Source organism: Centruroides vittatus, unplaced genomic scaffold, assembly GCF_030686945.1.
Source record: "Centruroides vittatus isolate TY-2023 unplaced genomic scaffold, ASM3068694v2 scaffold_324, whole genome shotgun sequence".
Taxonomy (NCBI): Eukaryota; Metazoa; Arthropoda; class Arachnida; order Scorpiones; family Buthidae; genus Centruroides; species Centruroides vittatus.
This window is the reverse complement of record NW_027122701.1, coordinates 2,828,991-2,846,261: the sequence shown is the minus strand read 5'-3', so window position 1 is coordinate 2,846,261 and position 17,271 is coordinate 2,828,991. Positions and strand designations below refer to the sequence as shown.

General features: G+C 26.6%; 1 protein-coding gene across 3 annotated transcripts in view; it reads left to right on the top strand.

Annotated features, from left to right (window-relative positions):
• Window positions 1–17,271, top strand: part of LOC136988192 (sphingomyelin phosphodiesterase-like) — a 62,501-nt gene that overhangs the window by 13,415 nt on the left and 31,815 nt on the right. For 2 of the 3 annotated variants that reach the window (XM_067286026.1, XM_067286027.1), the window contains 3 exons: window positions 7,891–8,151; window positions 8,276–8,470; window positions 8,672–8,836. In XM_067286026.1, the coding sequence (XP_067142127.1) occupies window positions 7,912–8,151; window positions 8,276–8,470; window positions 8,672–8,836 (600 nt within the window). In that variant the 5' untranslated portion in view covers window positions 7,891–7,911. Of the gene's footprint in view, window positions 1–7,154; window positions 7,263–7,890; window positions 8,152–8,275; window positions 8,471–8,671; window positions 8,837–17,271 lie in introns of those variants that run through there. The other variant, XM_067286028.1, reaches the window with a different exon arrangement.

Sequence of the window (17,271 nt, the reverse complement as noted above, 5' to 3'; positions counted from 1 at the left end):
TTTGTTCGCAGTTACAGTGGGTGATTGGTTAACAAATTACAGTTACAGTTAACAGTTGGCAGTTACAGTTACAGTGGGTGATCAGTAACAAATTTGTTAACCGATTACCCACTGTATAATAATTTAGCAAAATGCTGTAAATTATTCAAAATTCAAAGCATTTTGTTAAATTATTATATTAAATCATTCCATTTCTATAAAATAATAGTTATAAGTTATAATAATTTTATTTAATTATCAATTAAATCAATTTATAGTTCAAAATTTATAGTTGTAAATTCAGCCAGACTATTATTTCATAAGCATATAGAAAAAATGGCTCTAACTCAAATTTGTCAGAAAATGAAATAAGAATTCAGAAAATTTTATTGACATATCGTGAGACAGATAATGAAATGAATTGCAATAAAAATAATGCTAGAGCATCAACTAAGATTGATCCCAATTTTCAAAATGATGATTTATCTTATGTGAATTATTACTATTTTCATTTTTTTTAATCTTTTCAGATAAAATATACTTTTTGATAATCTTACATTATAAAAAAAAGAAATAAATAATAGTCATGCCTGTTTAATTTTATCAGACATCAGTAAGTATTTTTATAAATTGATAGTGACCAAACACAACAGTTCCTTAAACTCTCTGATAGACTAAATTTAGCAGTATCAGCATTTATTTTATCTAAATAATGCTGCCAAGATTTATGTATTTTCAAAAATATGAATCAAACTCCATTGAATTTATTTTTTAAATATGTAATAAAATACGGTTCATTTGCTGTTTCTCCTTTAATTAGAATATAAAATATATATGCAGCTGGGTTAAATAAATTTATAAGTGGACTAATATTTTAAAATAATTACAAGCTTTAAATTCTTGAAATGTTTTATTTCAAAAATCCAAATATTTTCTTATTATTTTTTGTTTTTAAGATTTAACAACTTTGTAACTGTCTCAAATTCTGTAAACAACAGAATGACAACTCCATGTTATAACTATTGGTAATCAATCAAGAGTAAAATCAAATATTTATCAAGGGATCGCAATCTTTTATTTCTGAAATGTTTCCATGATGGATTAGGATGTCCCGAAACATTCTGAATAAATCATTGCAACTCCTTGGAAAAGATTTTATATTGTTCTTGATTTATTAGTATCTTAAAATTGCTACATTTTAGCAATATAATGATGGATAATTTCTTGAATACAATGAAATATTTTATTACATTACTGCATTATTAATGATATGCATATAAAGCATTAGTGTTTCTCAGATGAGTAATCAAGTTAGGCAATTATTTACTCTTCTTCCTTAGTGAAAAGGTCTTACAAGTTAGTTGATCAAAGAATTTCAAAAATGTTTACTTTGAATTTAGTGAATGACTTTTCACTACACATGCTGAATATTTTTTTCCCCTCAATTTAATTTAGTAATTTACTTTTGGCATGATGTTTGTTTGTATAATAGCACATATGAAGTTATTTCTATAACAATCATAGTAGCTGTAGATGCAGCCAAAAACTTTTTTGAAGTAAAGATTGCTAACTAAAGATAAATTCAATTGAGAAAACAAATTTTAAATTATTAAAATTCAGTAACTTTTAAGATCGCCATCCTGTTTTAAAATGTAAAAATAATTGTAATTATTATTTTTGTAAAATTATGTATTTAAATGTGTAATGCTACAGTAATCTAATAAAACATTTTAAATAGAACTTAGCTTTAAGAATGAATAAAAAAAATTTCAAATGCTTCATTTTTGAAACAAAGCAACTTCATTTTAAGTATTTGGATAAAATTTTTGATTAATAAATTTATTTTATAAATAAATAAAATTTTATAGTAATTATTTTATCTTATATATCAGTCTTGTAGCTGTTAATGAATTTAGATTTAATTACTAAAGAAATTTCAATTAGTGATGTAAATCTAATGAAATGTTTAGCTACTTTATTTTTTAAATTTAATTTAACAATTTGCTATGCAAATGTACTTATTTTAAATTGAATTAATGATTTTTGTTATTGCATGAATTCGTCATAGAATAAGGGATGTAGATTATTATTTTTAAAATATTTTGCATTTTGTGATTTTTGGAGTATTAATTTTTGTTAAAACTAAAATAAAGTTATGGTATAATTTTTAAATATATTCAAATTATTATACATACAAAAATAATATTTCTCATTTTATTATTTATATAGTGAAAAACTGTCATAAACCAAAATTATGGGTTATAAATTTATTAAATAATGTACATTGTTTCTCTATGATGATGATTAAAATTATAAAAAAATAACTAAGATTTTATATTTTATTTAATTTGTATAAGAACAAGCTTTAATTAGCGATAAAAGTCCTTAACGAATGTATTTTATTTCTGAAATTTAATGATTTTTTTTAATTATTGCAGTAAAAATTTGTTAAAATTTCAAATAAGAGTAGTTCAAAATAGAAAATGGGTTATTAAAATTAATGAAATAAAAATAATTTAAATCATTATTTTGTCATTGCTTAAAATATAAAAATTTATATATTTTTTTAATAGTAATCATATATTTGTAAGATATTTAATTCATTGAGCTTTAAAAACATGTCATTAGGTTAATGGTATTAACACTCCAATGCTTTTATTGATGGTACTTGACCTTATTTATATATGTCAGGCATTATGTATATTGTAATTTCTTTCTTTAATCATTTTATCTAAGTTCATAGTATCAAAAGAAAAATATATAAATGTGATTTAGTTTTGTTTGGATTTTATGAGTTACAAAATATTGTTCTGTTTTCATATCTTTATATGTTTTTAAAAAGTAGGTACAGTAGTGAGTATAATTATTTATTTTAGACTAATTTATTGACATGATATGATAGTTTGAGATGATATTTCGAAACACATGGTAATGTTTTTATTAACTGCATTATCTTAGTGATGAAACTATTGATTAATTTTTATTATTAAAATATTTTCATATGAGGCTAGATTTTAGAATTAGTTTGTTCTGAAACAAAGTTTGATAAAGCAATGAATGTTTGGTATAAACATTTTTACGTAATTCTTAAAACTTTTTATTTTCTATGATTTTAAATTAAATTTTTAATTATTCGTTAAATAGTTCAATTAATTTCTTTTGTTAACTATAATTCACCTGTTAATTTATGTGATTGATTAATGTAGTTTGGTTTTTGTTTTGAAACAATGGTATGAAATTTTGATTTTACTTTTGGTTATATGTATGACACCATTATACAATATTGCAAATACTAATAAAATATTTTTTTTCTTTTAAGACAGTCAGAATATAACTTCATGATTTTAAATCAAAAAGAATAGTAAGAAGTATGTAGTAATTTAAATTTTTTAATTTTAGACGCACATTCTATCTCATTCATTTGTATTCTATGAAAGAGAAGAATGGCTGAAAATATTACTAAATTTAACAGATTGGTCTCTTAAATTTTAACATGGTACAAGTTTTGTGCATTTTTATAGTAGTACTTTAAAATTACAAAGCTTTGTTTGCATATTTTAATCTTTCTAAAATATTATTGTAGAAAAGACTTAATTTGAAAGAAAATATTTAGCAAAACTTTGTTATTAACAATGTTTTTGAAGTAAATCTATATTATGATGATAGAATAGAAGTGAAGAATAAAATAAAGGAAATTTACTATACTATCAATATATCCATCATTGATATAATGGAAAATATAAGAAAATATATAGTATAGAAACTGTTTTATTATATACAATGTTTAAAAATTTTTGTCAAAAAATTTAATTGATAGTAATGAGAAATTTTCTATTATAACAATTTTAAAATTTAGTTTATCATAAAATTTGATTCATATAATAATTACCTAGAATCCAAAAGTTTAGTGTAAACTTTTTAATATTGCTACATTTTATCGCTTTATAGTAAAAATTTCACTAGGAAAACTTTATATTTTCTAAATCAATATATGAGAATTCTCAATATTACAAAAATATATACCAGTATAATTAAATAATTTCAATAAATACAATAATAAGTGTTTAAGAATTTAGGTTTATATTAACTTGTTTTTAGTTTTCAAGATGAGTCTTGTTTTTTTCATTGCTTTGTATGCTTTTGATTTTTGTTAGTCTGTATAAAAATGCTAATTTTAGTATCCTGTTATTTTTTATTCTTTCTGCATGTAGTAATTTTTTCTGGACATTCTTTTATTTTTCATTTTCTCTGTCATCTGAAACAACAAAGCACCTTGAGGCTTTTTAATAATATTGACCTAAAATGTAAAAACATCTCCAGTAAAGTTAGCTAATGCATGCAGAGGAATGTAGTTGGTTATAGAAGAATCTCTAAATAAGGATCAATGGCTCTTCTTTACCTATTTCTCTACATCTACTACATAAGTTAGGGACAGCAGACATAGCTGGTTAAGCAATTGCAAGGTGGCAAGAAGTCTTCCATTTGTGTTATCTGTAAAAAGCTTAATACTTGATTGCTTCTTGTTCTCTTTTGTGTTCTTTAGAATTAAGCACAAAATTGCTATAGAGAACTTGAGTTAGTAAGTTACTGTTAAAAACAAAAAAACAAATTAGGGTCTTGCTCATTTGTTTTCTGTCTAGTTTGTCGTTGTGTTCATTTGTTTTTGCACTGTCTGTCTAGTTGTTAATAGTATTAAGATTTGCACTCACATTCAGTTTTATTAGTATTAAGTAGATATAAGTCTTCCTACTAACAGCCACTTGGCACTAACTTCTACACTTAGCTATTTGTTGTGACACTCAATTATTGGTGTTCACTACACACAAGTTTTCTTTTAGACCCTTCAGGGGACTACAGCCTTGCAGCCTAAAAACTGCATGCCAACATCAAACATAGAGGGTACAGTAGCCATACAGTGTTCAGAGGAATCCTACCTTTCTTTACTGTCTATCTCCTCTCCCTCCTTCTTCCCCTCCCCCTTTCCCTTACCCTCTTTTCCACCGGCTAAACACCTCGTGTATGGCCGCTGTCTTTTATGTATGTATGTATAGAGAACTTATCATACAGGAACACTTTTTTGATTGGAAAAAGTAGACTTTATTTTCTATTTTTCACGAAAGGAAACGCATTTTGGGCCATTTGCCCCTCATCTGTCTTTAATGTACAATAATGGTAAAACTGGAATATCTAATGGTGACCCAGAATAACTAAGCATTTAAAAACCATAGAGTTAAAACAAATGAAGCTGTAAAAGTAAAGGTAAAACTTACTAAAATATAGAAAAAGTGGCAAATAAAAAGGTAAAAACATTAAAATTTTATAAAAATGGGCTAAAATACAAAAATGTGTTCCTTTCAGGAAAAATAGAAAATAAAGTCTACTTTTTTTCATAAAAAAAAGCATTCCTGTATAATAAGTTCTTATAGCAATTTTGTACTTAATTCTAAAGACTGTAGAAAGCTGATTATTCAGTTGTATTTACTTGTATCACTGCTTATAAAATTACATTTTCATAGGAGGGGAAAAAACAAACACAAATTTTAGGAATCAAAGCTTTATTGGATAAAATGTTTTTCAGGACTTCTGACCCAATTTCAGACCCAAATATTCAAAAATTGGAATTTTATTTATTTTATATTTTTCTTACTGTTATCACTGTGTTAATCTTTTAGTTTGTGAAACTTGATGTTCATATGTTAAAAATCATTTACATTTTGAGTAATCTAGGTAGCAGATTTAACTACTAGAATCATAAATTAAACTAATAATGATCTGCCTCAGCACAGGAAAATTATCTTTAAAAAACTTTCAAGATGACAATAATAATAATAATAATAATTTTTTCTAATGAAACAAAATTTTACTCTTGTGTAATTTTAAATAACTAAGCTACAGTTATGTTCTTTATATAACAGTGTTTCTAAAAGGTTTATTTGTCTAAACCAGTGGTTCTCAAACTTGTGTGATGGTCTCTTTACAATTTTTTAGATTGCTTGCAGACCCTTTAAAAATTAACTACAATTAATGTATAGGCTACTGTTATCAAAACATTTTTTGACAAACAATTATTTATTCAGAAAATGGTCATCAAATTTACATTCAGTGAGATGGGTGCATCTGCTTTGCCTGACATGACACCTTCACAGTCCCCCTGAAACTGCTTCGCGTTTCCCTAGAGGACTGCGGACCACAGTTTGAGAACCACTAATTTGAGAATACACCAGTTTGAGAATACAACATTATTCTGATGATTCTACAGAACACGAACAAAAAGTTTAGTCTAAACTTTTTGTCTGTGCTCTGTAGAATCATCAGAATAATGTTGTATCAACATATTTCTATATTAATGTTTGATCTCATTATGAATAAATTAAGAAGAAATAAATCTGCTTAAATTTTTAGAAATTAAATAACTATTATTTAATGCTTTTCATTTTTCTTTCAAGTTGTTGGTTCTTTTAAACATTCATAATTGCTCTTTATAATGTAAATGAATTAATGTTGTTCTTTGGTAAATTATCACGTAACATTATCATATTTTATTCTACATTATAGATACCTTTTTAAAATTATTTTAATTTAATTTTTTAATAATATGTTAAAAGATGAATTTTATAGGATAGTAATTAGGATGTAACTGTAGTATAGGAAGAGTAGAAAATTAGAGGGAGGAAAGGACAGATTTGGAACATGCAGATAGCTGGATGTAAATGCATAAGTGGATGACTGGAGTTACGTTGAAAAATAGTCAAGAATACTTTGATCAAAGGTAGTCTGAGTATAATTGACATAGATGATAAACTAAAGTAAGCTTAGGTAGATAATCATGTTTTGAGGAGAGATGAGATGGAATTATTATGATAAGAAGAATCTTGAACAAATTGTTAAGAAAGATATGCTAGAAATTGGATTAGAGGAAAGTTTACATAGTAAATAAGATATACTAGAAGTGTAGAATAATAAAAGCATGATATATTTTATGTAAGATAAGATTATTATAAAAATTGATTTTAAGTTATTTATTTATAAATAAAAAACTTTTCATTTTTTGAGATTTATTATTTTTGTTAAAAATACTTTTATGTATAAATTATTATATTTATTATTATATAATATGATTATATAATAATGAGGTTATTTTTCTAAATAATAAAAATAAAATAAAAGTCAACCAAAAAAAAAAGCAATTAATTCAAAACAATGAGATTGTTTGTGAACAAATAAATTGTTTAAAAGCAGAAAAAAATCAGTTTAAATAACTTTGATTCTATACAAATAAAAAAGTTTATTTTTTTTTTATTATATATGTGTATATTAATATAAAATGTAATCTATGTTTTGTGTGTGTGTGTGTGTGTATATATATATATAACATTATTCATGATTTTAAAGTCTATTTTAACTCATCTAGATAATCATAGAATAAGTCATTTTGAAGAAATTAAAGTTCACTCATAGTCGTGTTTGTAAATATATACATAGTTTAGTTATATACTATCTAGTATTTGCACTATCTCATTATCTTAGTAATTGTTCTATTTTGTATAATAGCATCACATTTAATTTTATGAAAAATGTTTTCTTATTTTGAATTGTCTTAAAGATTTTCAATTTTTTTTTATCTAATATTAAATATAGGTTTATCATATTTATATTTTGTAAGATTAATATGAGAAGTTATATAACAATGTTTGTTTTTTTTTTATCCTTATCACTGAACTTAATCATTTTTGGATTGGCCTTGTTTATGAAGAACCATGTGGATGATTCTTATTGATTACATTTATCAATGTAAATTTTCTGTTTATCAAAAAATGCTGTTTGTTCTCATTCAGATAGCTTGCAAGATTATGTTATTGGCTATATATAAGAATTCAAAATGATAAAATTTGGATTTTTATGTCATTTCAGATTGTGAGATCTTGATCCAAAATGAAGTTTTGGGCATTATTGCTCATTGTAATTCTCTGCCAGATCATTCTAATTGAATGTATATATCTACCAAGTAAGAATGAAACTAAGGAAGAAAAGTTTAATTTTATATACAATTATGCTGACGACATTTTTGAAAAGAATGTTAACAAAGAAAATATGTATACATCTGTGATGAAAGAGAAAAATTTCTTCTCAAATGTCATATCTTTTGGGTTTCATATGTTAAATATAAAAAAGGTAGGTAACTAAAACATAAGAGTTATTTTAAGCAAATTGTCATATAATATAATTAAAGTTATGCCAGTTCTTTGAGTAATTAGAATAATAAATTTGAGAACTAATTTTGAATTTAATTTAAAAGGTTTTAAGAGAAATGAAAGAAGGAATTACTTCCTCAGCAACATGCTTAGCATGTAAATTTGGTGTAGGAATTCTTCAGCATTTAGTTCAAGAAGGAAAATCTGAAGATGAAATAGGCCATTTTGCTGATATTATTTGTACGACTTTCAAAATTGAAACAGCCAGAGTATGCAAAGGAATCACAAATACCTTTAAAGTAAGAGGAAAATACAAAAAGATGTTTATTATAAACAACTTTTATATATATATATATATTTATTTATTTATTTATACTTTGTTACAAATACTTATAGTTCATATAGATGATATAAAAATATTGTTTATTATGTAATTTAAATAAAAACTGAATAAATTCAAATTTGCTTTTAATTTGAAATTTTCTAAAAATGTTTTAAAGAATGAAGTTGTTCAAGTCTTTGCTAAAGTTGTGCTAAGTCCAAGAGAAATATGTGGAATATTATTGGGTGATAAATGTGCAAAAGTATATGATCCATATCAAAACTGGACTGTACCACTTCCACCAATTCCTAAACCACCCAGTAAGCCAATACATAAACCAAAGGTAAGAAACATTTTCAATATATTTTCTTTCAAAATGCTTTATTTTTTATCATTTATACTATATATTTAATATGCTCTATTATTATTGGAAAATAAATAAATAAAATTAATTAACTAACTACATTATCAATTTATTTTTGTTTTCTTTGATTCACATTTATCTTTCAATTGTAAGTATTCTGTGAAATATGACCTAGAAAATTAGAAATGTTTGAATTTTTGAGTTTTCAAAAACAAGTATAGATATAATTTTCTTCTAAATATCAATCAAATCATTTATTAGTGTATTTAGGAATTAATCCTGTTAAAATGGAAACTCTAAATAGAGTCACAACAAACATAAAGAAATTCATAAATTAAAATTTGACTCTGTGAAAATAAATATAAAATTTCCCTATTATATAAAGGGTGACTATCAACTGCCAAACAGACCATATCATTGGTTTCTTTGCTAATCTTTTTGGAGGGTAGAATATTTGATGAAGAAATTATATAATCTTATTATCGTAATAGAATCTGTTTGAAATAGATCCCTGTAAAATTCCTCCTTCAATTTACAGTATGACAATGTAGAAATCCCAAATTGTATTCTAAGCTTTTCACTGCCCACACAAACAAATCAGATGATAAACTGAAAATTGTTCTTGACATAATTTACACAAACTATGTTTAATATCCAAATAATACCTGTCCACTAATACATAAAAACAGTTTGATCTTAAATGCATGTAAAACCTCTTAATCTTGTGTGGAATTTGTAAATTAATAAAACCGCTTGACAGAGGAAAATTTAAATTATTTGCATACCTTGGATGATATTTTGAATTTGATAATCTATTCTTTCTTGGTTCAATACAGTATTAAACATATTTTCTACTAAAATAGTAAATCCAAAATTCCAGTCATCTTCTGAAAAAACATGTGAAATCTCAAATCTAGCTAATAATAAACTAAATTTATTAAACCAAATTATTATGATAATTCCTTTTTACCTTATATATTCTTTTGAGCTCATCAAAGTAGAATTAATCAGAGTATTATTACTACAAGTAATTCTTTTATAAAATTTTACGATCCTTATCACCAAGAAAGGTTCTAGTCTTATGTATTTGTGTCATGACACAGCATAACCAGGAACTGCTCTGTCTAGACAATATAATTTCCTTATTAAATTAATTGAATTTTCTCAAGGTGGGTTAAACCAATCAATTCCCCACACTGGAAGAGCATGGCATATTGAGTTTAATACAATTCAGGAAAAGAACTGAAATTGACTTTTTATTGAGTTGATTTTCATTATTTACTGTAAATAGATTAATTATTATTTTGATAGCTTTATTCTTAACATGTTGAAAGTGCTTTTTAAATGATAAAATAGCAGTAAACTGTATTCCCAAATAAAATTTCATCAATAACCAGTAACTTATTATTTTGTATATAAAAGTTGTGGTGTTTTGAAATATTAAAATTTATGTTATTGTGGGATTAATTTTCAATTGAGAAAAAATAACACTGTATCTGATTTAGCTTTCATTGTAAGCCAATTTTAGTCAGAGAAATTAGAATCACGTTATCTGCATATTGGATTGAATGAATTATCTGATTTCCCACTATGAAACTATCCTCCTCTATAATAAACTGTTTATCTATGTCATGAAATTAAACAGGTATGATGACAATGGATCACCCTGTAAAAGACTGTAGTGAATGTCAAATGGTGGAAATATATTCTCTCCACATTTAATTATTATCGAGTAATGGCCAAAGTGAAATTTAATCGCACTTATGAAATTGACTCCTGCACTACACATTTTTAATTTGTTATTTAACACCTCTATAGATATTGAGTCAAAAGCTTTTTCCAGAACCAAAAATGCAGCATAAACTTTGCATTTTTTCTTCAATAAATAAATTTGGACAATCGACAAAACGACAAAAATTGCTATTTTCATACCAATTCTCTTAACAAATGCAAACTGGAAAGGAGAGTTCAAATAGTTCTCTCTTGTCCATTGTTTGAATCTGTTTGCCAATATAGCTGTAAAGCTTTTCCTAAGCATTGATAAAATAACAATTGGTCTGTAATTACTAGGATTTGACTTGTCCTCCCTTTTATAAATCACCCAGAGTTATAATAACCAAATTCCACAGATCCGGAAAGTTTTTCTCTTGTAGATATAATTAAAACTAAGAGCAAGAAGATCCGTTGCTTCATCTGGTAACCATTTTAAAAAACTAACCAAAATCAAATCAGGACCCACTGCTTTTTCTCTTTCAAATTACCAATAATCTCAGCTATTTCCACTCCCTGGATAGGCAGATTTAGCACCTGACTTCCACCTCTTCCAAACTATCCAAGTCAATTTCATATGAATTAATCTGCATCCTGTGAGATAAGCAGAGGGTCGGGCTAAATCTTCCCGACCACTTACACTGCATGGGTTGGTGAAACCTGATCTCGATGTCACTTCGGATGACTAGGAGGGCAAAAATGAGTGGGGGAGTGTGTCGGTAAGTGGACAGGTTCTTTAAATTGACAGAAGACAGGTTGTAACAAATAAAATATTTATTGATTAACTAGATTAACAACAAAATTGGTTACAAGGCTATGCATCTAAGATCTCAACTAAAAATCTAAACAGTCAAAGTCAACTATTCTACTCTGATTAACCATATCTTTGACCAAACAAAATAAGTTATTTAAGTGATTTCTACATCCAAAAACGACTTAGCATCAATTAGACCATCATTAGTATAGATATATGTAAATTTTGTTTTTATAAATTATAAAATCATTCCTTAACATTACCTTTAACCCTTTTCTTTTTTGTCTTTATATAAAAAGGTAAAATTTTTGTCCTTCATTCTCTTGTTTCTTGAGTCAAATCTGAACTCATTCATAGGTTCTTGAAAAATTGATTATGAAAAATTGATCCCTTTTTTTACAATTATAAAAAGCTGACAATATTTGATATTTTTTCTTGTGATGAAACTTAACTCTATTTTAACAATAGAAGAGTCTACCTTTCATATAAAATATAATCCAGTTATTTCTTTATCTTTTATCTTCTTGAGTTTCAAAGAATCCCTGAACAAATTTAAGAGAGCTTCTCTGATATCCACATTATCTGTCATGGGATAGCCAAATATTATCAAGTTATATTCGTTAGATAGATTTAATAAATTATTTGCATTGTACTGTTGTAGTTTTAATCACCTATTGATATCTGGTAATGACATTTCTAATTTAACTTTCTGTTCTAGTATATCAACCTTGGCTTTGAATTTTTTGATATCTTGATGAATTAAACTGATCTCTAATTTAACTTCTGATAGTTGTTCCATTATCTTACAGTGTGATACTTGTATTAACTTAGTCATGTGACACAGGAAAACTAGTTGAACAGTCTTTGCTTTTTATAAGATCAGCATAAACTTCTAACATAGCTTCAAAATTGATCTCTCTCTCTTCCTCACGAACTCTCTCCCTTTTCTTCATACCAGAGGACGCACCAGATGGCATATGAAGCATTGTTTCTATATTAGCTGACTAAGTCACTTTAACTGCAGTGCTACTTCTTGTTAAAGGGAGCTGTGCTCTTTTCAATGGAGAATGAGAGAGAGGACCTGGGTTTTGTTCTACACTGGCTATTACCATTAGAAATACTTCCCACCTTGCCATCTTAAACTTAGCACTTAAATCTAATCAAAAAGGTACACTTTAATTCATACCAACACCATCAACTGTCAGAAGCACCCCATGATTTTTTTCTAAATATGTATATAATACATAAATATAAATTTAAATAAATAAATAATATAAATTTGTTCATATATGCCTACAGTGACCAAACTGGGGTTCCTATGTACTTATACTGTTTCATTTTATAAACTTGTATATATTTGTAAGTTTGCTGACTATTATGGGGGTTGATATATGCAGATTGTAAGCATAACTCTCAACTTAACCTTGAACAGGCAACTGAAAATTAAGAGAGTTCATAATGTTGGAGTTAAATGAATTTACCTAGCTAACTTCAGCCAGATGGCCGAGGCAGTTAAAGTACCAGCCTACCACTCTGTGGAGACCTTGTATTGAATCCAGGCAGGTCAATAAAATCATCAGAAATTTTTCATGGACAGTTTGTCTGGATATGTCAGCCTTGTCCCTCATCACCTGGTTGCCCTATTATTGGCCTGACTGAACCTATGATAAGCTTGGAAAAAATACTCTTAGTCTTCAAACAGGACAGAGAGAAAACAGTACCAGCAAAATAAAGTGAGTGATAACTAGTATTTTGACTATATATAATATAAAATATTGACCCAATAGAGGATGTGACTTTCACATATTTATGATAGTTGTGGCTAAAACCATGACAAGGTTTGCTCCTGATATATGCCCAAATTATAAAATTTGTGTAAAAGAAAAGAGAGAAATTTGTGTGAAGACGCTTGATGATTAAATAAATGGATGAATTACTTCAATTGAAAAATATACAAAAATAAAATTATCCAATTTTATTTATTTTATCTTTAACTTTACCTTTTAAGAATTGCTTGTTAAATTTTGTTGATTGACCAGTTAGGTTATTACACAACACTTTTCAGATATGATTATTTATACCTATCTAATTCCATATAAGAATATTTCAGAATTTAAACAGTTTGCTGAATCACTAGATAAAATTTAAAAAGTTAACTATTAGTTAAACAGATCCAAAATGATTGGATTTTAATTGGATTACTTTTATGTTAATTACTGAAAAACATTTATTACTAGAAATAATCTAATAACAAAATTTTCCTCATAATTCATTTAATAATTACTTGGATACTTAGCTAATTTAATAATTATTATTATTTACTATTACTACCAGTAATTAATTTTTTTAGATTTTGTTCAGTGTTTAAAAAAACTATTTAAAAAAATTGCTTGGAACAAGGTTTCTACTTGTACCTCCACTATCTAAACAGATATGCTTCAAGTTAGGTTTTCTTTATCTTTAATTATCTCCTAAATAACTTGCACATGTTCTGTCTAAATTGATAAGTAATAAGTAATTGATAAGTTATTGGTAATTCATTTACCCAGCTTACAGAGTTATAGATTTTACCCTTTTTTCTAGAACTATTTGAATTTCTAAACTATTGAATTAAACTAAAAATTATCTTTATTAATAACTCTACTTCTTGTCTTTACATTAATATTATTTAACATATTCATTTTTATATAAACAAAAACAGTTGTAAATATGATAAGCCCTAACATATAATTTACAACTGTTTTTATTTATGTAAAAATTAATATCCAATAATTAGAAAATTTTTATTTAATTTTTAAGAGATGGTGATTCTGAATAAATATGGTATAAAAGCAAATAATTATTATTTTCTTTGATTAATGTAACACCTTTGCAATAAATATGTAATGGCTATAATTTACTAAACCAAAATTATAACTGATTATTATTATAAAAAATTTGTAAGAAAAGCTTGTTTTAAAGTTTAGAATTACAATTGAAAAGTTTAAAATAAGTGTTTCAGATGCTTTTGATAAGAATCATGAACTGAATTTTCAAACTTCAACAATTTGAATCTATTACCTGATTGTTAAGTTTTTGTTTATATATGTTACCGGCCAAACCCAATTTCAGGCCAAACTAGCTTGTCCTAGGCCGAACTGATTTAGAATTATTATTCAAGTATATTAATGGCTAAAATAAAATTAAAAGGCAATCAAATGATGAACAATATTTATTCAAACATAGTCTACTTAATTATAAAAAATGGGGTTAATGTTACCCTAGGTATCGAAGATGGCGGCTCATCTCCAATTCCATCAATCAGAAGACAGGGAACAGTGGGGTCGCACATTCTAACCTAACCTAACCTATTCTAATAAATTACCATAATTCCTCACTGTTCCCTGTCTTCTGATTGCTGGAATTGGAGACGAGCCGCCATCTTCGATACCTAGGGTAACATTAACCAAAAATGGTATTGATTAGAAGTGACACAACACTTGTACAAAACTATAAAATAAAAATAAGCTAATCAGTGCTTATCAGTTTGTATTTTTTCTATTAAGCCATGCTCTTTTAAAGGTAATTAATTTTCGAAGATATTTTCAAAAATTCAAATGAAATAATAAAAATAACTTTTAGAGTCAAACTAAAATTAAAAATGAACTTATTTGTGCTTTTTAGCGTAACATATAAAATATTTTATCTTTTATTTATTATCCTATTAGTAAACTTAATAGTGCAATACAGAAAAACATGTGTAAAACCAGAATTGTATCAAATTTTGTTTTCTGTTTTGGAAGGTTTCTGTTTTGAACAGATTTTATTTTATTTTTTCTTCCTTTTTTCAGACAGTTGTTTATAGTAAAATCACATGCTACATTAAAAAGATTTTTTTATTAATAGGTTTAATTTAATGTATACAAAGTGACTGTAGTTGAAAATGGGATCATTCAAAAGCAAGAATTGAGAACTATTTGATTCTAAAAAGTTCTCATTTTTGAGAACCCATGCTAGGCATTTGAATACTTCAGATATGATAATTATCAGTTCATACCAAGTGCAAACAAGCCAGCTTGAGTACCAAAAACTAATGTTTCACTCTGCTGTCAGAAATTCTAATTGCATTACAGTAAAACCAAGATCGTGTTGTTCTGTGATCTAACTTCCCAGGGAATTTTAATACTCTAATTGTTAACTTCAATCTCTGTAATTACCAATGGTGTTAATCAACTTGTTCTTGATACTCAGTACTAGTTCATAACTAAGTAACTATTCCATACAAGGAAAATTGGCAGCACTATATAACCTTATCATTTTCAATGAATTAAATTTGTTGTTTGTTCTTGAACTTTTCCTTGGAAACTTATTTTATTCTACTCCTGGTTAATTCCAACAAAGACTAATATTAATGAAGACCTTGTGTCCATATATCCCCTTATTACATAACCTTTATTTCTTTGAAAAGGTTCAAAATTGTTCTGGGAATCTAGTTTGTTATGCTCTGCATTGACCATTATACCTAGAGATTATTTCACTTATTTGTCTAAAAGTAGAATGTTAATTTTCCACTATACTTGATCTTTCACTATATTTTTACACTAAAATCCTATTCCATTTCTGAATTAGACAAGTTTCTGGCTTGTAGTAAAATTTAACATAGAAGATGGCTGTGTTCCAAAGTTTGTTTTTTTGTTCATTAGGCAAGTCTCCATTTTAGACAGGTTTTTATGGTATAACAAAAAATATTTTAACTTCTTAATTTTTATGTCATTACTAATTAAAAATGGTTTTATTTTTAAGTTACATTTTATCAACTTATTTTTACTGATTAGTGATATAATTTTAACCAATAGTAATGATATTCTATACACTCAAACCTGTTTTTGCGCGATTTCTTGTGTGCAATTTTTTTTGTGCGGTATACCAATTTGATTGAAATTCATATACCGCACAAAACAAATCACACAAATAAAAAATCGCACAAAAACAGGTTTGAGTGTAATTTTTATTAAATACTTTAACAGTAATTAATTGTATTAATATATAAAACTATTATAAGATTTTATAGCTTACATTTTATGACAATTATTACAAAAAAATTTTTATTGTAGTATAACATTCAGTTATACATTAGATATGTACTTAAATAATGATAATTATATAATTATATATGTATATACGAGGCGTGTTTTTAAAGTAAGTACCGTTTTGAAATATAAAAAAAACAAGCAAACATTTTTAACAAAATTTTTATTTATGTGAAAGCCCATATTTTACACTACTTTTCTACATAATTCCCATTAATATCGAGACACTTATCATATCGTGGGACCAGCTTTTGTATTCCATCCTCAAAGAATGTTGCCACCTGATGAGACAACCACTGCAGAACGGTCGTTTTGACTTCGTTGTGATTGTTATGGCACTGCCCTGCCAGATGCTTCTTCAAATGCAGAAACAAATGATAGTCACTCGGCGCTAGGTCAGGACTGTATGGAGGGTGGTCTAATTGTTCCCAGCCAAATGACGTGATTAGGTCTTGAGTTTGATTTGCTGTATATGGACGAGCATTATCATGGAGCAAAACGACACCCTTGCTCAGTAAGCCCTGCCTTTTATTTTGTACTGCACGGCGCAGTTTTTTTAAAGTCTCACAGTATGCAGCCGAATTGATCGTTTCACCATGAGGCAAAAAATCAACAAGCAACACTCTGTATCTGTCCCAAAACACCGTGCACATGATTTTCTGAGCAGAAATTGTTTGCTTGAACTTGACTTTCCTTGGAGATGATGAATGTCGCCATTCCAGGGATTGTTGCTTCAATTCTGGTGTAATGTAGGCTACCCACGTTTCATCGCCTGTAACAATACGGCTTAAAAAATCATCTCCCTCGTCACTGTAGCGCTC